We start from the raw sequence: 21,514 nt of genomic DNA on the forward strand, positions 1-21,514 counted from the left end.
CGTTAGTTAATGTAGTTGGAATGTAAGAAAAACAAGTAGTAGCCTTGGTATTAACCACATCAGACCTTTGAGCTAATAAGTTCTTTCTTTGTCGTGACCCACTGCACCTTTGCTCCGTGAGACTGTAACTTTATTTAGTACTTTCTGAGGCTGGGAGAAATAAAGAAAAACACTTCAAGGGAAAACAAGGTTTCTGGCTGATCAACCTTTATCAGAAGAGTCATGAAATGTTAACAGGCCACAGAGCCAAACATAACATAAGACCTTTGTTTATGAAAAGGTATACAGAAAATATCCTGGTTTCAATAAAGGTAAAATTGATGGAATGTTGAGCTGACTCTGTATCTTTTACTTTGAGAAATGTGTAACTCAGAGTATAAAAGTTCCTTTTGAAAATAAAGCTGCAGATCCCACTTCACCAGAGCTCTGGTCTCCGTGTCTTTCTTTCTCTTTCTCTCTGTCTCTCTCTTTTCTTTTTCAGGCCGACTCCCTGGAGCACAGAGGCCCTCTGAGTTCATTTTTGCCAGGCTTCTAAGACCCGATCGAGGAGGTGCTCTGCGTCTCCACCCAATTGAGAAGGCGCTCTGCATCTTCACCCCACCGAGAGGGCGCCTGAGGCCTCCATGAACAGAGCAAGTCCCGTGTCAGGGACTTTATTGGCTTTCTGTGTAAACCAAGGAATATCAGTCTCTTTCTCTCTCCCTTATTCTTTCTCTTTATTTTTTATTTTTATTTTTGACCCCGGACCACCAGGTCCCAGTCCATTATAAGACCCGTGTCATCCCTCTCCAGTCCATTATAAGACCCGTGTCTCTCTCGCCGACGCCATTCATCCTGAGAGTTCCCCTGGATCCTGCTGGGGCTGGACCCCAGCAGAGAAGGAAAAGCAGAAACGAACAGGAAGAAAAATATAGGGCTGGGTCATTCATCTATCATCTAAGCAACAAGAAGTTCAGAAAGAGACAAAAGAAAAACACAAAAGTGTGGAAATAATCAACAGAATGTGATGGAGTTATCTAGAACCCAAGAACATGAATTTCCAGTTTGCAATATACATCAAGTGTCCAGAACAATGGAATGAAAATATACCCACATCATCATGAAATTGAAAATAGAAACACAGAGATCATATAAGTTGCCAAAGGGAAAGAGGAGATGACATATTCAAGAAAACAAGAATTAAAATGGCTAAGGATTCCTAAGAGCAACTCCAGAAGCTAGAAGACACACTAAAAATGCCTCTCAAGGGGTAAATTTAGAATTTTACACCCAGCCAAACTACTAGTCAACATGAAAACTTTAAGGCATTTTTCACACATGCAAAATCTTGACAAAATTTATCCCCCAAGTACCTTTTGCAGAATGCCACAGACATTCGTGGGCTCCAGCAGAAAGAGGAAGTCATAACAAGGAAGAAGACAGGTACAGAAAACAGGCACCCTACAGAAAGGATAGGCAAGAAGAACCCTTCTGATGACACTGAAAGGGGATCCAGTTATAACAGCCATGAACAAGCACAGAGTAAAAACCAATGCATACTAAAGCTTGTATCAATTTTCCAGATTCCAAGATGATGAAAGTAATAAAGTACCTGATGTGTGGGAACATACTGAGAGAATGTTTAGATAACAGGTGGACAGAATGGATTCAGTTACACAGAAAGCTCAAATGTAGCAGGCAGAATTCTCAGATGACCACCTATGATTCCTAACTTCATAACTTCAGTGTACACAGACCATTCCCCAGTTATTCAATCAAATGCTAATTTAGATATTACTTTCCAGATATGACTAAGGTCTCAAATTGAATGATCTTATAATAAGAAAATTATACAGATTAGCCTGACCTAACCACATGAACCCTTTAAAAGAGTTTTCTTTAGCTAGCTGCATGAAAGAAAGTTAGAGATTCAAAACCTGAGGGGATTTGACAACCAAGAACTTCCCCACTGCTGATGATAATGATGGAAGGGGTCATGATCAAGGAATGTGGCTGGACTCTAGGGACTTGGAGGGCCTCCAAGGCTTCCCTGGTATCTCAGTTGGTAAAGAATCTGCCTGCAATCCAAGAGACCCTGGTTTGATTCCTGGGTCAGGAAGATCCCCTGGAGAAGGGAATGGCTGCCCACTCCAGTATTCTGGCCTGGAGAATTCCAAGGTAGCCTGGCAGGCTACAGTCCATAGGGTCACAAAGAGTCAGACACGATTAAGCAACTTTCACTTTCACTTTCAGCTGACAGCCAGCAAGTAATCTGGGATTTTAGTGCTACAGACCAAGGAACTGAATTCTCCCAATAAGCTGACTGAATGTAAAGAAAAATTTTCCTTGAAGCCTCCAGAGGAATTTAGTCTGGCAGCATATCAATTTCAGGCTATCAGACTGATCAAAGAGTACAAAATGTTGTGCTCGACCTCTGACCTACAGAACTATGAGGTATTTAGAATGCCATTTTATTCCTTTACATCTGTGGTAATTTGCTGCACAGTAACGGAAAACTTATAATAAACTAAGCAAACAATTATTAATATAGGAGTGGAGATTAGGTGGATGGTTATACAGGATAGAAAATTAGCCGTATATAATGATATATGACTTCAACATTCTTTATATATGAACTCCGTGTATGAAGTCATACAAACACTAAATAGTGACCTAATTTAAACTATAATCTAACTATATTGGGAGGCTTGAAGGATAGGAGTCATACCCAGGAAAATGAAAATTAAATCCTCATCTTCTATACAGGGAGGTCAAGAGATAATGATACACTATTTGGGTATCACCTCTGAAGGAAGACTTCTCTGATGACCCATGTGAGGTCTTCCAATCTCAGACAAGTAACCCACCAAGTGCCCCACAGCACTCTGTCCTTACTGCTCAAAGAGCACTTAGCTGTTCAGTCTTCCCCTAGACAACCACATTCACAGAAAGCTTGTCCTATTCATTTCTGTTTCCCAGTGCCTAGTACCATGTATTGCATATTGCAGGTGTTCAAAAACGTATTTATCAAATAAATGAATGCCTACTTCCACTGAGGCAAAACTACTGCAGGCGAGAAAGTTTATTTTCATTCATTATTAAACTCCTCAGTCAGAGAGACTATCAGTCTAGGTTCCTAGAATTTTAAGAAGGAAAACAAAAATAAAAACAAATACTTACACTAATATGTCTACTAAATTTCAATAAATAAATAAAAATGATAGTTGAAAGATGCAACAAATTCCATGAAAGGAAACTTACCAATAACCCTAATAATTATATAACTTTCTCAAATGACTGAAAACCTTATTTTAAGGTATTCTCATTTTTAATGTTAAACATTGTATGTTTTCTCCAAGGGCACACGATTACTTAGCTAAAAACTTGTACCACTGGCCTATACATACCCAGGGTGTCACAATTAAAGGAAAAGGTCCTATAGACTCCAAGCATTTCCCGCAAGTTACTATAGCTTCCTAAGATTTCCTAAGGTAACACTGCTTGAAGAGCATACCTCCTTCACAAAAATCTCAAGTTGAGTCTAAAAACACATTTGGCAGAGATATAAGGCAAAAGACATGAGGATCACTCTCTGCTCTGACACTTACATGAACAATCTCAGACTAACTGCTAACCTTCTATTAGCATTTGTATTCTCATTTATTAAAGGGATATAATTTTTCAGGATAATCACAAGAATTAAAGGATAGACAAAAGTGCTTAAAAAAAAATTTTTTTTTGTATCACTATCCATGTATCTAAAACTGCCTCAGATAGAAATTTATAACTATAAAACTCAACCATAAAAATTTGGTGAAAGAATAAGTTTATGTTTCAAGGTGACTGAAAAGGGTTTTTTTAAAAAATAATAATAATAATAATATTAGTTCAACTTATTGGAACATTTTAGAGTACTAATTCTTAATTTTGAAAGAGATCTCCCCATTGGAAAAAATCTATCAACTTTTGCAGCAAGAGCAATAAAAGTCACTTGTGCATCCCTACAGACAGATATTCTCATTAAGTGCTTCCCTCTCCATTCTCATACCATCAGACCTTAATCCACCCTAACAGTTCAAATGAGAACAGCAGCTCCAACTCTCTCTCTCTGAAATTTTAGGGTTGTCTCAACCTGCTGCACATCCCCATACCTCAAAGTCAAGATATCAAATATCAAATTAACTCCTTCCCTCAAAGGCAACTTACCTGTTTTTCTGTCTTCCCAACATATGAAAGGAAAGTTTTTACTTTAAATTAAGTGAAAATGGAGAGTCAGTTTATACAGAAGAGCCCTGAATACCAAGGAAACTACATGCAAAAAACAACTGACTGTAAAAATCACAAGTCTACCTTCTCTGGGGACAACCACCTCTAATGAAAGAAATTGTCTTTTAAATGTAGAGAATATTTTTTTAAATGTCAAAAAGTACTCATAGTGAATATAAAAAAAGTGTTTTTAAAATGGTGTAGATCACACATGAACAAGAATAATGTGAGGTCTTTTACTGCCACTAACATCAATCACATGAAAATAGCAAAAAAAATTTAAAGAAGGAGAAAAAAAAAACTGAACTAGAAACTGTGGAGAAGGAACTTACCTGAACAAGATGAATAAGTGTTGTCAGAATAGCACACCTCAACATATTGTGCTCTTCACTCTGCTTCCAAAGAAGAGGCAAATACTGTACCAAACATCCTACATACGGTCGTATCTATCACAACAGAAGCAGAGGAAGCAGCAGAGCTGGGTTAGTAAAGAAGGCGACTTATTTCAGAAACACTGACAGACCTATTAGGTCACAGGTAGCAAACGGTTTACTGGATGTAATGTATTAAGTATACATCCTTTTAAAGATAAATTCAATAGTATATAGAGACACAGAGCTCCAGGGTAAATATTTTTAAATAATTTTAAACAAGCAGCAAATTTATTGGCTGAAATAAAATTTAGGAATATAAAACAACATACTGATGCCTGTTATTTCTTTAATAGAAATTACTTAATAAAAAATGCTGTTATATCCTGGTTCTTTTTAATGAAACAACTTATATAATTGGGAATTATAATGTTTTTAAAAGAGTCAGCATTTCCTCATTCATTCAACCATTACCAAATGGCATCTTTCAAGTATCAGGCCTTGAAGACCAGGCACCAAAAAGCAGAGGCTATAAAGGTAAGCATATGAACCCTTAATCCTTTTCAAAGGATAAAACTGTTAACCCCAACATGGATTAACTTCACCAGTTTTAAAAAATATCCCCTACATCACACACACCACGGCTTGATAGTGAGATTTTTGGAAAATAAAATGGAACCTGATTCCACACAGAACCTGGAAACTGCGCTCCAGGTTTCAGCCTACAGCCACCCTGTATTTAGAACTGATCTGATGAGCGTACACTTGGTGATAAAACACTAGAGTTTCACAGTTTCAGTACTATCAATCCCCAGGATTAAAAATTAAAAATTTCTCCCATACATATGGCTGATTCACTTTGTTATACAGCAGAAACTAACACAATATTGTAAAGCATTATACTCCAATAATTAAAACAAAAAAACTGCTCCCAGAAACAGTAAAGGTTTCTCTATTCTGCTTATAAAACATCATACACTAAAGTATAGTGTATACTACACACAAAAAAAAATCTCTCAGATTTGTTCCCCAGGTTTAGGAGAGGAGATGCAGAAAGATAAGAAGTTAAATATTTGCCCAAATATTTCAGTGAGATAAAACTGAATAAATATTAAGAGACTCTTCACGTATCCAATTCTGAATATTATTTTAACAGACATTTATTGAGCACTTAATTTTGCTAAGTGCTCAATCTCAAAGATCCCTCCAATTAACTTATAAAGGCAGACCAGTTAATACATAAAAACAGGTTTCAGAGTAACTAATGCATTCATATTCAACTAAAAACAGCATGTTTTACTGATAAGGAAAGTTCTGGTTTTGAACAAATTAAACAGAAGATCTTCCAAGGCATGGAAGAAAGGAAATATGTGCTATGAATTATAGACCGGGTGAATAATACAACCAAGCACCCAATTACATTTGAAAGTCATGAAATATTTATATCCCAGTCTCAGTTGTTCTAGAATATGCTCTAAATTAAAATCAATGTTTCAAAGACACTATTTTAAAAATCAATCATAGATTCAGTGTTGTAAAAGATTTTAAAAAGGGGCTGGCGATTAGCAAACAAAGTGATGACGTGAGAGCCAAACACATTTCCTTAGGTTAGGAGGGGAGAGGTAAAAAAATAAATTATTGGGGCAACTGAAAAAACCTGAATATGGACTTGACATCAGAATACAGCACTACATCAATGTTAAGTTCTCTGAATCTAATGATGATTATGATTCAGAAGGAGAGGTCTAATATACTAAGGTAAAGTGTTGTGATGAAATGACATGAGGAATATATGGGTAGTGATTTACTACAACATGTCTGCATATTTAAAACTTTTCAGTGAAAACATGTAAAAGGAAAAAAAATACTATAAACATTTCTTAAAGTGATTATGTGTTTTGGGTAGACCAATGATCAGTTATTTAAATAACACTAAAAAAAACACATGGAATTAAGAATGTTTTATAGATATCAGGCTAAATATCCCACAACAGAAAGTGAACCACGAGTGTAACACAACTGAGATGAGAGTACTCATCTTTTGGCACTTCTACTCCAAAAAATAGAATTGGCGGGGGGGGGGCTCTACTATGAGCATTACAGTCTTATGAGTTCATTCCCACACAGGATTATACCCACTTTCATTCATAACACATTAGAAAAACAACTGAAACTCAAATATGTGACAGACTAACAAATGGTTTAACAAAGGTTCCATTTGCAAGGGAATTTAAAAAGTAAGTCTCTATTAACATCTCATTTTAGCTAACACTTTCAACAGAATATTTAACATTTCACACTGGCTCTTTAATTTTTAATTTTGTTCTTTTCCTTCAGAAATGCTTAAGTCCAAAGACTGCTTACCTGACATCTTACTTGATGATTAACACATTTTTTTCCTGACTGTGTATTTACAGAATCCCTGAACTGGAATAATTTACTTACAGGTTTTCAATTACTTTAAAAAAAAAAAAAGAAATATAATCTTCAAAAAATTTCAAGCTATGGTATAAAGATGGTGACTTCCCTAAAACTTCAAAAACTGTTATGTGTCAGAAAGTACCTCTGTAAGAGGGTTCAAAATGTTTGCAATCTAGTAGACAAAAATCATATTTATATACAAATGATACCTGAAGGATATTCAAGTGATGGTGTTATTCAAAGGTTAACACAAGAAAATGTTTTTCCTGAAAACGTTTTTCATAACCCTTTCCTATTCACGTTCTAAAAACAAAAAGTACTAATAGGATAACTGTATCTTATTTACTAATGATATAGACATATGAGCTGCTTAGACTATTTGTGCTGTGAAAGATAACCATGGATAGAAACAAAAGCATTTTTAAATTTACTAAGCATGACCTAGATAGCGTATTCAAAAGCAGAGACATTACTTTGCCAACAAAGGTCTGCTGGTCAAGGCTATGGTTTTTCCAGTGGTCATGTATGGATGTGAGAGTTGGACTGTGAAGAAGGCTGAACACTGAAGAATTGATGCTTTTGAACTGTGGTGTTGGAGAAGACTCTTGAGAGTCCCTTGGACTGCAAGGAGATCCAACCAGTCCATTCTGAAGGAGATCAGCCCTGGGATTTCTTTGCAAGGAATGATGCTAAAGCTGAAACTCCAGTACTTTGGCCACCTCATGCGAAGAGTTGACTCATTGGAAAAGACTCTGATGCTGGGAGGGATTGGGGGCAGGAGGAGAAGGGGACAACAGAGGATGAGATGGCTGGATGGCATCACTGACTCGATGGATGTGAGTTTGAGTGAACTCCAGGAGATGGTGGTGGACAGGGAGGCCTGGTGTGCTGCAATTCATGGGGTCACAAAGAGTCGGACATGACTGAGCGACTGAACTGAACTGAACTGAAGCAAGAGTAATGTTAAACTTATGTGGGAAAAGGTTTAGCAGTTTGGGGAGATGGGGTAAGAAAATTCATTTCTACAAAAAGAAAAAAAAAACCTTCTTTAAGAAATTCCCATTAGCCAGATGGTGTCTAAATAAGATTATTTTAAAAACTGTAAATCTTGCTTCTACAATATAATCAATTTTAAAATAATTTATTGCAATTGTATAGTAATCTGCATATTGAACATTTAATATTAAATATCTGTGATAAGTTTATACTCAGGAATCCTTGAGAGTAATCTTTATCTTTACCATTTTATACATGAGGACTCAAGGTTCAAGACCATGTCCAAGCCAAAGAGCAGAGACAGGGACTTGAAATAAGTTTAAAACACAGTCTCAATGACCAAATTCTCTCAATGTTATTGATAAACCAGTATCAAAATGAAATAATGTAATTAATGTAATAAGAAACACAAGTGTTAAAAAATTTTAAGATATTACTACTTTTAGACACCAGGACTCAAATCTGCTCAAAATGATTAATGGTCACTCAAAACTGCAACTGTGTTACATCAATATAACGTTGAGTTCAGTTAGTCGGTTAGTGTTAGTTGTTCAGTCATGTCCAACTGTTTGTGACTCTATGGACTACAGCCTGCCAGACTCCTCTGCTCATGGGATTCTCCAGGAAAGAATACTGGAATGGGTTGCCATTCCCTTCTCCAGGGGAGCTTCCCGACCCAGAGATTGAACCTGGGTCTCCTGCATTGCAGGCAGATTCTTTACCAGCTGAACTACCAGTGAGAAGGTTAACGATGAGTTTGAATATTACCAATGCCACTAAACTGTCTGAACTTTGGCATATTTCTTGAAGCCTCAAATTGTTCGAGATAATGAATTCTAATTCCCACACAAAGGTTTTTTTAAGGATTAAATGAGAAATACATGCAAATCACCTGGCACAGGAGTTGGAAACTTGTCATTACTCAATAATTGATAGCAATTCTCATCAATTGCTTTAGAATTAATAAGCAGGTTCAAGGTGTCAGAATTCACTAATAGATTCAGGAGCAGACTCCAGGACTGTGGACTTAAATTCAGTTATCTTTTCCTAATTAATATCTCACAGATTTATTCAGCACTTTTCAAATAAAAATATGCAGTGTAAACTTGGATATAAGAAATTATAGGATAATTACAGTGTGGTTCCTGGATTATCAATTTTTCACAAACATTAGGAGTGATAAGGGAAGCTGAATACAATTAAATAATAATTTACTGTTAAAAACTTTACATATTATTTTTACATTAAACCAGTGATGGATATAACATGGCCTAGACTACGAAACACACTCAGTCTTTAAGGTACAAACAACAGATTTCTGAGAATATTTGTATTTGCTGACTGACCTTGGTGAGTATGCACTCAAACATATTAAATTGTAAAAAGTATTATTCAAAATTAACTGAATTTTCTAAAAGATATATAATTTTGCTTTCTAACAAACAACACTACATTGTTGATCCAATTTTTTATCTTTTCATTTTCTTAGGTCATTTTTTAAAAACGCCAAGTATAAAAGTCAATTTTGATACAGAACTGAAATCACAACCTAATAGAACCATTTTAATCAATGTTTTAACACTTAAACAATGTGTACAAAGCAAAGATGTTAACGAATTCTACATGTACTCTACACATTTCTCTAACATTTATTTTCATGTTTACGACAAAATTACCTGCACGTTGACTCTTTCAATCACACAAGAAAGGACATGTAAAACATGCATCTTTGTGTCACATTCTGTAACTTGCTGAAGTAACTGAAAGAGTAGTGTGAACATGGTTTCCAAATACTGTAAGTAAAAGAAAAAATAAAAGTTTGGTACAGAAATGTAAAAAACCTTCACGTAAAGACAGAAATAAGAAGTAAAATTAAGTCATAATAGCAAAGAAATAAAAGACAAATAGACAAAACCTTAGCATTACCTATACAACTTCAAATTGGTTAAGTTGTCAATATTTAGGACAGTGATCTTATTCTTTATTGCTGTTAAATGTGCCCATTTTCAAATTTAATTCATCCACAAATGTCTTCAGAGAAAAAGTGTGTTTGAAGTTTCTGTGTTTAAAGTTTATACAGCTAATTCAACTTTTAAAAGTCCTTTGTCACTTCTTTTCCAATACGCCTGTTGTTTTGCAAAGTCCACTCATTATAGCAAGAGGAACGCCATTACTGCACTCACATACCAGCTTTCTGATATAAATTTTTATAGACAAATACTTGTAATTATACGTGCAACAGAATGTTTCTGATTAGGAAATAGAAAACAAAAAACCTATGTCTGGCTTTTAACTTCTACATCGTGAAAATTATAGTAGAAATTAGCAAATCACAGGATGTCAGAGACAGAAACGTTTGCTCTTTCAGATATTTGATTCACTTTTAAACAGATTGGTAAAACATCTTTCTTTCATCCAAAAGCATTAAGTGATTCTTCTATTAAAGAAACCTTTCTGCTCTCCAAGTGTACCCATTTATGACCCCATAAGAAATATAGGCAGATATTTTACCATAAAGTTTTCTTGTCTAGTCCTCTCAAGAAAAGCAAACACTAAGGCCCCAATCATACTGACATATTTAACAAGTGTTTACTGAGTGACAACTGTGTGGAAACAAAACAGGTGCTGAGGGTTGAGTGAAGGGAAAGAAAAGAATAAGACTAGGTATTGTGCTTTTCAGGTAAGGACAGACATACATACACAGACAACAGAGGGGGATGACCTAGGATGAAGAGTAACAGACGGATATGAAATGAGATGTCTTACACTAGTGAGAACAGAAAGTGCAGCAGTCAACTCTAAAACGGATAACAAGATAATGAAACAAAACAAACAGAATTACTGAAACTAAAGTTACCAATAAAAGCAATCACTTCCAAAATAATCTAAATATACTTTTGAAAGCAGCTTTACTAAATAATAGATACATACAATTTCAGCTATAAAATAACACAATATTCAAAAGACATAAGCATAAATTTTTATAAAACCTGAAATAAATATTCTTACCGGCAGAAACTGATCTGTTCTAAACTCAAAATCATCAACAGGTGAAGAGCGGTTAAGGAATACTGAGAATACATGAAATTGAGAATATATGAAATATATCAGGATAAAATATATGTAAAAACCAAATATAACAAACCAATCAAAAATTACATTTTAAACTATGTCATAAATTATGTTTTAAAAATAATTAATTTTAAAGTATTGCTAAAATCCCTTGCAGTGAAGTATTCTTAGAATATTTAAAGGATATTTAATTTCAGAGTTGTAGCTGTTTCAATACGGACCTAAAAAGAAAGCATATTGTGAAATTTGAATCATTCTGGAATTAGTAAATATCGTTAATAAGAATGAGAAAAAAATGTATCACATATCACTTTTCTATTCTTTTTGTTAATATTAAAGTTACAAGGTACATTAATATCTAGAAATAAAAAGATATTCTCCTTTGCAAGCAAGGGCTAAAAAGAAAAATTTTATCATTTCCCACCCTTCTCAGTTAACTATGATTTGCTTAATCCAGTCTGTACTCGAGGAAGAAAAATAATTTTCCATAAATCTGTAGAGACTGTGAGACTGAGAGAAAAGATTGTGAAGATGATGCCAGAGGGAAAGAGCAAGTTGAGAAGCAGAGAAGAGAAGCAGGAAAACAGGGCGGGCCTCGGGAAGCTGGAGGATGTTAAGTGAAGATGGAGCAGGGAGAAGAGAAGGAAGAAGGGGGAGGAGGAAAAGAACACAAACCGCCACTTGTAACCTCAATTACAGGAAGTTCTTGAAACAACCAAAAGATAAAGTCTGCCATTTTCTAAACCTCAAAGTTCACAAGAGCTTTGTACAAGCTCTTGACCTTGCCAAATCACATTTTTGTGTGTGTATCAGCATGTTACCTGGGAAAATCATATCATGACAGCATATTCTACATTTCCTTTCAGGTTTTACCTGTGACTCGGCCAGCTAAATGGCACAGGCTACCGCACTCCATTTCCACATCAAGTAACACAAACTCAAGCCATCATTAAATTCTACATGCTACTCTGCAAAATAATGTATCTAAAATTTTAATCTCCTCAACAAGAGCCTTTACTTTTTTAGACGCTGTTACTTTCCACACCTGTAATAGCAATTGGTTTTTCCTTTGCAGTCATTTTCTACAAAGAAACAGTTTTGATCATTTTACAGGAACTTCTGAGGACTTGAGGTGCTTACTAGTCATGTTCATCAAATTAGTTAACTACTCTAGATTCTAAGAACCTAGTGTGCAGGCGCTTTCTCATCTGCTTTTTCTTTTTTCATTGTTTCTAAAAGTAACATGAACATTTCTAGATTTTTAAATGATTTAACAAATGTGCTGATTATCCAATATACATAAAGCACTATGCCAAGTGTTCTACTCTGAAATGACCTAATGAAAACATGACATACTCATGCAATTAAAAACATTCAACAAGGAACTATTTCTCCCAAGCATTGTGTTGGGTGTTGTAGCAAGAGTTGAGGAAGACACACTCCTCTTCCTGGATCACAACCCTGTCTTGACGAAGGGGCTTGCCTAACTCAGTGCAGCTGTGAGCCACGCCATGCAGGGTCACCCAAGACGGACAAGTCATAGTGAAGAGTTCTGACAAAACATGGTTTGCTGGAGAAAGGAATGGCAAACCACTCCACTATTCTTACCACAAGAACCTCATGAACAGTATGAAAAGGCAAAAAGATACGACACTACAAAATAGTCCCCCAGGTCAGAAGGTGTCCAATATGCTACTGGGGAAAAGTGGAGGGCAATTATGAACAGCTCCAGAAAATATGAAGTGACAGGGCCAAAGCAGAAACAATGTTCAGTTGTGGATGTGTGATGATGCTGTAAAAAACAATACTGCATAGGAATCTGGAATGTCAGGTCCATGAGGCAAGGTAAATTTGGATATAAGCAGGAGATGGCAAGAGTGAACACTGACATCTTAGTCCATCAATCAGTGAAATAAATTAGTGAACTGAAATGGATGGGAATGGATGAACTTAATTCAGATGACCATTATATCCATTCCTGTGGGCAAGAATCCCTTGGAAGAAATGGAGCAGCCCTCACAGTCAACAGAAGAGTCTGAAACGAAGTAACTGGGTGCAGTCTCAAAATGGACAGAATGATCTCAGTTGATATCCAAGGCAAGCCATTCAACATCACAGTAATCCAAGCCTATGCCCCTACCACTGATGCCGAAGAAGGTGAAGTTAACCAGTTCTACAAAGACCTATGAGACCTTCTAGAACTAACACCAAAAAAAAAAAAAAAAAGATGTCCTTTTCATCACAGGAGTTTGAAATGCAAAAGCAGGAAGTCAAGAGATACCTGGACTACCATGCAAGTTTGGCCAAAATGAAGAGGGCCAAGGCTAACAGAATTCTACCAAGAGAATGAACTGGTCATAGAAAACACCTTTTTCCCAACAACACAAGAGACCACTCTATACATGGACATCACCAAATGGTCAATACTGAAATCAGACTGATTTATATTCTTTGCAGCCGAAGACAGAGAAGCTCTACACAGTCAGCAAAAACAAGACAGGGAGCTGACTGTGGCTCAAGTCATGAGCTCCTTATTGAAAATTCAGGCTTCAACTGAATACACTAGGAAAAACCACTCGGCCATTCAGGTATGACCTGTATCAAATCCCTTAAGATTATACAGTGGAGGTTACGAATAGATTCAAGGGATTAGCTCTGGTAGACAGAGTGCCTGCAGAACTGTAGGAGGCTTGTAACAATGTACAGGAGGCGATGACCAAAACCATCCCCAAGAAAGAGACCCAAGAAGGCAAAATAGTTGTCTGAGGAGCTGAGGAAAGAAGATAAGCAAAAAGCAAGGGAGAAAGGGAAAGATACACCCAAGTGAACGCAGAGTTCCAGAGAACAGCGAGGAGAGACAAGAAGGCCTTCTTAAATGAACAGTGCAAAGAAGTAGAGGAAAACAAGAGACTGGGGAAGACCGGCGATCTCTTCAAAAAAACTGGAGACATCAAGGGAACATTTTATGCAAGGGTGGGCATGATAAAGGACAGAAATGGCAAGGACCTAACAGAAACAGTAGAGATTATGGTGGCAAGAATACACAGAACTATACAAAAAAGGTCTTAGTGACCCAGATAACTACGATGGTGTGGTCACTCACCTAGAGCCAGGCATTCTGGAGGGTGAAGTCAAATAAGCCTTAGGAAGCATTACTACAAACAAAGCTAGTAGAGATGGTGGAATTCCAGCTGAGCTATTTCAAATGCTAAAAGATGTTGCTGTTAAAGTACTGCACTCAATATGTCCGCTAATTTGTAAAACTCAGCAGGGGCCACAGACCTGGAAATGGTCAGTTTTCATTCCAGTCCCAAAGAAGGGTAATGCCAAAGAATGTTCAAACTACCACAGAATTGTGCTCATTTCACATGCAAGTAAGGTTATGCTCAAAATCCTTCAAACTAGGCTTCAGGAGTATGTGAACCAAGAACTTCCAGATGAACAAGCTGAGTTTAGAAAAGGCATAGGAACTAGAGATCAAGCTGCCAACATTCACTGGATTACAGAGGATGCAAGGGAATTCCAAAAAAACATCTACTCCTGCTTCATGACTATCCTAAAGCCTTTGATTGTATAGAGCACAACAAACTGTGGAACTTTCTTAAAGAGATGGGAAGACCAGACCACCTTACCTGTCTCCTGAAAAACCTGTATGCAGGTCAAGAGGCAACAGTTAGAACCAAATAGAGAACAACAGACTGGTTCAAAATTGGGAAAGGAGTATTAAGAAGCAGAGATATCACTCTGCCGACCAAAACACATACAGTCAAAGTTGTGGTTTTTCAGTAGTTACGTACGGATGTGAGAGTTGGACTATAAAGAAGGCTGAGTGCCAAAGAATTGATGCCTCTGAATTGTGGTGCTGCAGAAGACTTGAGAGTCCCTTGGACTGCAAGGCTGTATATTGCCACTCTGTTTACTTAACTTATATGCAGAGTACATCATGAGAAGTGCTGGGCTAGATGAATCACAGGCTAGAATTAAGAATGCCAGGAGAAATAATAACAAATTCAGATATGCAGATGATACCATTCTAATGGCAGAAAGCAAAGAGGAACTAAAGAGCCTTGCTTGATGAGAGTGAAAGGGGGAGGGGGAATAAAAAAGCTGGTTTAAAACTCAACATTCAAAAAATGAAGTTCATGGCATCTGGTCCCATCACTTCATGGGAAATAGAAGGGGTAAAAGTAGAAGCAATGACAGATTTTATTTTCTTGGACACCAAAATCACTGCTGATGGTGACTGCAGCCATGAAATTAAAAGATGTTTGCTCCTTGGAAGGAAAACTATGACAGGCCTAGATAACACACTAGGAAGCAAAGATGTCACTCTGCCAACAAAAGCCCATATAGTCAAAGCTATAGTTTTTCAGTACTCAAGTACAGATGTGAGAGTTGGACCATAAAGAAGGCTGAGCACTGAAGAATTGATGCTTCTGAATTGTGATGCTGCAGAGGATTTGAGAGTCCCCTGGACTGCAAGGAGATCAATCCAGTCAATCTGAAAGGAAATCAACCCTAAATATTCATTGGAAGGACTGATGCTAAAGCTCCAATATTTTGGCCACCTAATGTGAAAGGCCAACTCACTGGAAAAGACCCTGATGCTAGGAAAGACTGAAGGCAAAAGGAAAAGAGGGTGGCAGAGGATGACATGGTTAGACAGCATCACTGACTCAATGGACATGAATTTGAGCAAACTCTGGGAGACAGTGAAAGACAGGGAAGCCTGCTGTGCTGCAGAACATGGGGTTGCAAAGAGTGGGACACAACTAAGCAACTGAACAAGAACAATACACTTAGCTTGTTATCAAAAAACACCCAGATAATAAATAATTATTAATAAAAATGGCTAATATGAAGAGCTTAAGAACAGGATAATTCCCTTGAGAACATGAACTATTTCTAGATCTTCAAATTGTCGGTATTTAGTACATTGTGAGGCATACAACTGGCACTGTGGCAGTAATTTAATTCACAAACAACAGGACATGAAACATGCCCCACCCAAAGGAACTCAAACTGCCAGCAGCAACTTATCCTTAAATCTTCATTCATCTTCCTCCACAAAAGGACCAGAGATGCACGTTACCCACAACAATGACATTTACACACATAAGTATAGGAAAGAGATACCTGAATGAAAATTAGATGTGTTTTCCCTAACAAAGAGAAGTCAGTGCAGTATTCCACACAGAGAAAAAGATAAAACGAGTCATGATGACTTGCCTGCACTTTAACTACAAGAATAGGAAGTCAGATCATAAAGGGGAAGAAAAGAACACACAGCTTTAAAAAAAAAAAAAAAAGAGCACTTAAAATGACAAACACAAATAAAAACAAAATTAGCTCTCCCTGAGCTATAGAAGAAATAGGAAGCACTTATTGCATAGGGACAATGAATTTTGCAGCAATTCACAAGTTATGGGAGGAGAAAGTCAGAACCTGAATTTCTAGATTGAAGAGTAGGGGAATCAGATAGAAGATGGGCAGAAGAGAGTCTAAGACAATTTCTAACACACAGATCAATAAATAAATGCAAGAAAATGAAACAAAACAAACAAAATTTTCCCTTAACCAGACTCTAAACATGAATTTTCACACACAAGACATAGACCTCTGAGGGAGAGAACCAGATCCAGACTGTGAACTCAGCCTGAGTCTACCCTACACCTTCATCTAAGACATGAAAAAACTTCTAAAAAGATAACAAACTAATTCCATACGGGAGCAAACAAGAGCCACCAAGCCATCAGAATCATTGGAAGGATTCCAGAGAAGCATGACAGCAACAGAGAAATGAACAAGGAACCACAAGTTAACATTGCTTCCAAAGAAGACTGGTTGCCACATAAAGGCAAGAGTAACTAGACACTGCCATGAGCAGCATGAGAACAAGCCTTCACGTTAACTGTCACGGTGGTTGAGCTGAGGTCCAGGCTTGGAGGAACCTAGTGCTTGACCCCTACCACAGCCTGCCCACAGCAGTGCAGGGAATTTCACACACTAACGCAGCGAGCAAGGTGCTGGGACCCAAAGAAATGGCAGTGTCTCAGGGACTTAAACCATCAGGAAAATGTTAAGACAGACATGAGAGAATAATTTTGAAATAGATTCTATTTCTCTGCTGAAGAGAAACAGAGTAATAACTTTATAATATTTTATCCTTATCTCAACTGTTTCATTAAATATTTTCTATTTTTCTGACCCCATGCTAGGTATAAGAGATACATTAATATGAATAATATTATCCTACTCACTGGCTCTTTTACTACTTGGTACTACTACGGTACTGTTTTTATTCTATTCTGCAATAAAGTCAAGATCACTGAATTACAATATTTTAATGTATTTATTCTGAAACATGCATGTAAATAAGTTTCCTAAAAGGATTAAAAAAAAAAAAAACCTTCCATTTACTCATTTCCTTTTAAGAAAAAATTTCTAAAGCTCATTTTCATGCAATATGGATACCAGACATATCAATACAAAGCCAAAACAGACTACAAGAAACTAGTTACTAGATTAAGGCTGCCTTTCCTCCTAGTTTTAGAGTGTCCTAGGAATTTATGACTCAAACAGATTTTTTTCTTTTTATGTTTTCTTTGGAAATTATATTTGTTGAATATAAGTTAATTCAGAATTCATTTTGTGAAAACACAGACTAACACAAAGTTTACAACAGTGCTTTGAGACACAGAGGAGGGACAGGTGGAAAAAACTCCGTAATAGTGTTTTTGAGACATGAAGGATGGACATGTGGGAAAACAAAATCAAAACTATAAGACAGAAAGTCTGATAGAATTGGGAGACCCATAAAAGACACAAAAGTGAAAATATAGGAGAGTTTTAATGCACTTTGTTAAAAACTACCTCTGCCCACATCCCAGCTGCAACTCCCCGCGCATTCAGGATCTGCTGAGGTCATGTGCGTGCCAAAGTGCCTTCTTAAACTCCATCTAGAAAATTCACTATTGCCATGCTGGCAGTCAATCTGCCCATGTGGATGGCCTTTTCTTTGCTTGACAGACAATAACCCCAAAACACCCATCCCCAAACTACAAATCTCCTGGTTGTACCACAATGTACATTATATACTGCCTCTTATAAGAGTCAAAGTGAAAAGTGAAAGTGAAGTCGCAGAGTCATGTCAGACTCTTTGTGACCGCATGGACTGTACCTTCCTGGCTCCTCCGTCCATGGGATTTTCCAGGCAAGAATACTGGAGTGAGTTGCCATTTGCTTCTCCAGGAGATCTTCCCAATCCAGGGATTGAACCTGGGTCTCCTACATTGTAGGCAGATGCTTTACCATCTGAGCCACCAGGGCAGTCCAAGAGTACACTAACGCTAATTTTCAAGCAACTCCTGCTTGTTTTATTGAACACTGCATAAATAACCTAAGTAAAAATGAGTCTTTAAAATTACTTATAATTTCCAAAATTGAAAGACATTAACGGGTCAGAAACCTTACAACTAAAGCAGCCCTGTATGCAAATCAAATATTCTGGTTAGAGAATCATCTAGAGTCCTAGGAAACAAAACTTGCTCTCATCAAAGATTTAGCCATTCTATTTATACTGTGGTAATAACATTCTAAAATCTGAAACTTGCCATAAATAAGCAGTGTATCTACTATGTAACATGTTCTAAGAGGAATGGAAGAAAACATGCAGAAGATACTTTTTAAATGGATTTTTCAATAAACATTGGAGCACTGTTATCCTTATTTAAAAAGCAATAAAAATGGAACCTTACTTGATATCATGTTGATAAATAAATCCCAGATGGAATAAAGAAGCAAGTATGAAGAAAACCAACTTTTTAAACAAGAAACAAAAACAACAAAACAGAAAGAAGAAATCAATAAATCTGATTACACTAAAATTAAAAAACTCTGCTCAACAAAAAGACAACAGAATGAGCACAGAAAGATACAGGTGGGAGAAAAGAAAGATACAGAGATTTCACTGCATTTGTAATGTTTTATTTCTTACATACTTGAAATATTACAATGGAAATATGGAAAACCAGGTAGCTCTAATCTTAGTCACTGAATTTTTCTCTTTACTTGATATAATTCTTAACTTTTAAAAAGTAAAAAAACTAAAAGCATCCGCTTTTTAAAGATGAGTCAGGAATAAACTCAGAAGTACAAATTAATAGAAAAAAATGAACTTAGGAAAGAATGACATTTAAAGGTTTATATATAAACTTTACATGCTTCATTTGAGAGACCAAAACATTTTTCAAGTCCTTAATGATGAGAACAGCAGCAAAATTCAAGACAATTAAAAACTGGCATTTAAAAAAAAAAAAAAAAGTACAAATTTTTAAAGTAGCATTAGCATTATCTTAAACCTAATCAAAATTCTCAACATTACAAAAATGTTTCCAAATATTGCAGTAACATCAATGATTACCGATTATCCCTAGACCAAGTTTTAATTACAAAGTACTGATGAAAAGTTGTAATACTATTTCAAATAAACCAAACGATTTTCACTCAACTTTGCACTGGATCAAACAACATCATCGTGCGACTCACAGGGATAGAGACTTACTCCACACAGTAGTTTCCCATATTATAAAATTTTAAAGAATCCGGAGTTTGAGGTTTTTCAGCATAAGCTCCCTGTGCTCCTTGCTTGCAAGGCCCTCCAATAAACCTTCCTTGCTCATAAAAAAAAATTTTTTTAACAGTCCTATTTCCTCTTCTATTTGCCATGAAGTGATAGGACCAGATGCCATGATCTTAGTTTTCTGAATGTTGAGTTTTAAGCCAGCTTTTTCACTCTCCTCTTTTCACTTTCATCAAGAGGTTCTTAAGTTCTTCTTCACTTTCCGCCATAAGGGTGATGTCATCTGCATATCTGAGATTATTGATATTTCTCCCAGCAATCTTGATTCCAGTTTGTGCTTAATCCAGCCCAGCATTTCACATGATGTACTCTGCATATAAGTTAAATAAGCAGGGTGATAATATATAGCCTTGACGTACTCCTTTCCCAATTTTGAACCAGTCTGTTGCTCCATGTCCGCTTCTAATTGTTGCTTCTTGACCTGTATATAGATTTCTCAGGAGGCAGGTCAGGTGGTCTGGTACTCCCAACTCTTTAAGCACTTTCCACAGTTTGTTGTGATCCACACAGTCAAAAGGTTTTAGCATAGTCAATAAAGCAGAAGTAGATGCTTTTCTGGAATTCTCTTGCTTTCTCAACGATCCAATGAATGTTGGCAATTTAATCTCTGGTTCCTCTGCCTTTTCTAAAACCAGTTTGAACATCTGGAAGTTCAGGTTTCAAGTGCTGTGAAGCCTGGTTTGGAGAATTTTGAGCATTACTTTACTAGTGTGTGAGATGAGTGCAATTGTGCAGTAGTTTGAACATTCTTTGGCATTGCCTTTCTTTGGGATTAGAATGAAAACTGACCTTTTCCAGTCCTGTGCACTGCTGAGTTTTCCAAATTTGCTGGCATATTGAGTGCAGCACTTTGACAGCATCATCTTTTAGGATTTGAAATAGCTCAACTGGAATTCTGTCACCTCCACTTGCTTTGTTCATAGTGATGCTTCCTAAGGTCCACTTGACTTCACATTCCAGGATGTCTGGCTTGCTCTTTGGAAGAAAAGCTATGACCAACCTAGACAGCATATTAAAAAGCAGAGATATTACTTTGCCAACAAAGGTCCGTCTAGTCAAAGTTATGGTTTTTCCAGTAGTCATGTATGGATGTGAGAGTTGGACTATAAAGAAAGCTGAACGTGAAAGAATTGATGCTTTTGAACTGTGGTGTTGGAGAAGACCCTTGAAAGTCCCTTGGACTGCAAGGAGATCCAACCAGTCAATCCTAAAGGAAATCATATTCACTGGAAGGACTGATGCTGAAGCTGAATACTTCAGCCACCTGATGCAAAGAACTGACTCACTGGAAAAGACCGTGATGCTGGGAAAGATTGAAGGCAGGAAAAGAAGGGGACAACAGAGGATGAGATGGTTGGATGGCAACACCAGCTCGATGGACATGAGTTTGAGTAAGCTCTGGGAGTTAGTGATGGACAGGGAAGCCTGGCATGCTGCAGTCCATGGGGTTGCAAAGAGTCGGACACAACTGAGCAACTGAACTGACTGACTGAACTGATACCAACTGGAGAAACTGGTTTTCCCAGCTGCTGTACTATTTCTATTCTGCCATAGCCAGCCTTGTAATAACATGTCTATAAGACTAGGAAGCCACACAGACAACTACAATTATATGTATCCCATCTATGTAACAGCAGCAATCAAGCAAGAGAATATGGACTCTGAAAGCCAAAGAAGATTTAGATTCATGAGAATCTATGTGCTTTGTGTGTGTGTATATGTGTAAATGTGTACATACACCCACAAAGTATGTGGGCTTGCCTGGTGG

At 36.9% G+C, this 21,514-nt stretch overlaps 1 protein-coding gene across 4 annotated transcripts in view; it reads right to left on the reverse strand.

The window, feature by feature from the left end:
* IPO11 (importin 11) overlaps positions 1 to 21,514 on the reverse strand; it is a 202,837-nt gene that overhangs the window by 106,066 nt on the left and 75,257 nt on the right. For all 4 annotated transcript variants that reach the window (XM_061393442.1, XM_061393443.1, XM_061393444.1 and 1 more), the window contains exons 17-20: positions 11,303 to 11,326; positions 11,043 to 11,093; positions 9,710 to 9,826; positions 4,578 to 4,691 (exon numbers count right to left, since the gene is read on the reverse strand). In XM_061393442.1, the coding sequence (XP_061249426.1) occupies positions 4,578 to 4,691; positions 9,710 to 9,826; positions 11,043 to 11,093; positions 11,303 to 11,326 (306 nt within the window). The remainder of the gene's footprint in view (positions 1 to 4,577; positions 4,692 to 9,709; positions 9,827 to 11,042; positions 11,094 to 11,302; positions 11,327 to 21,514) is intronic.

Source organism: Bos javanicus, chromosome 20 (assembly GCF_032452875.1).
Source record: "Bos javanicus breed banteng chromosome 20, ARS-OSU_banteng_1.0, whole genome shotgun sequence".
Classification (NCBI taxonomy): Eukaryota; Metazoa; Chordata; class Mammalia; order Artiodactyla; family Bovidae; genus Bos; species Bos javanicus.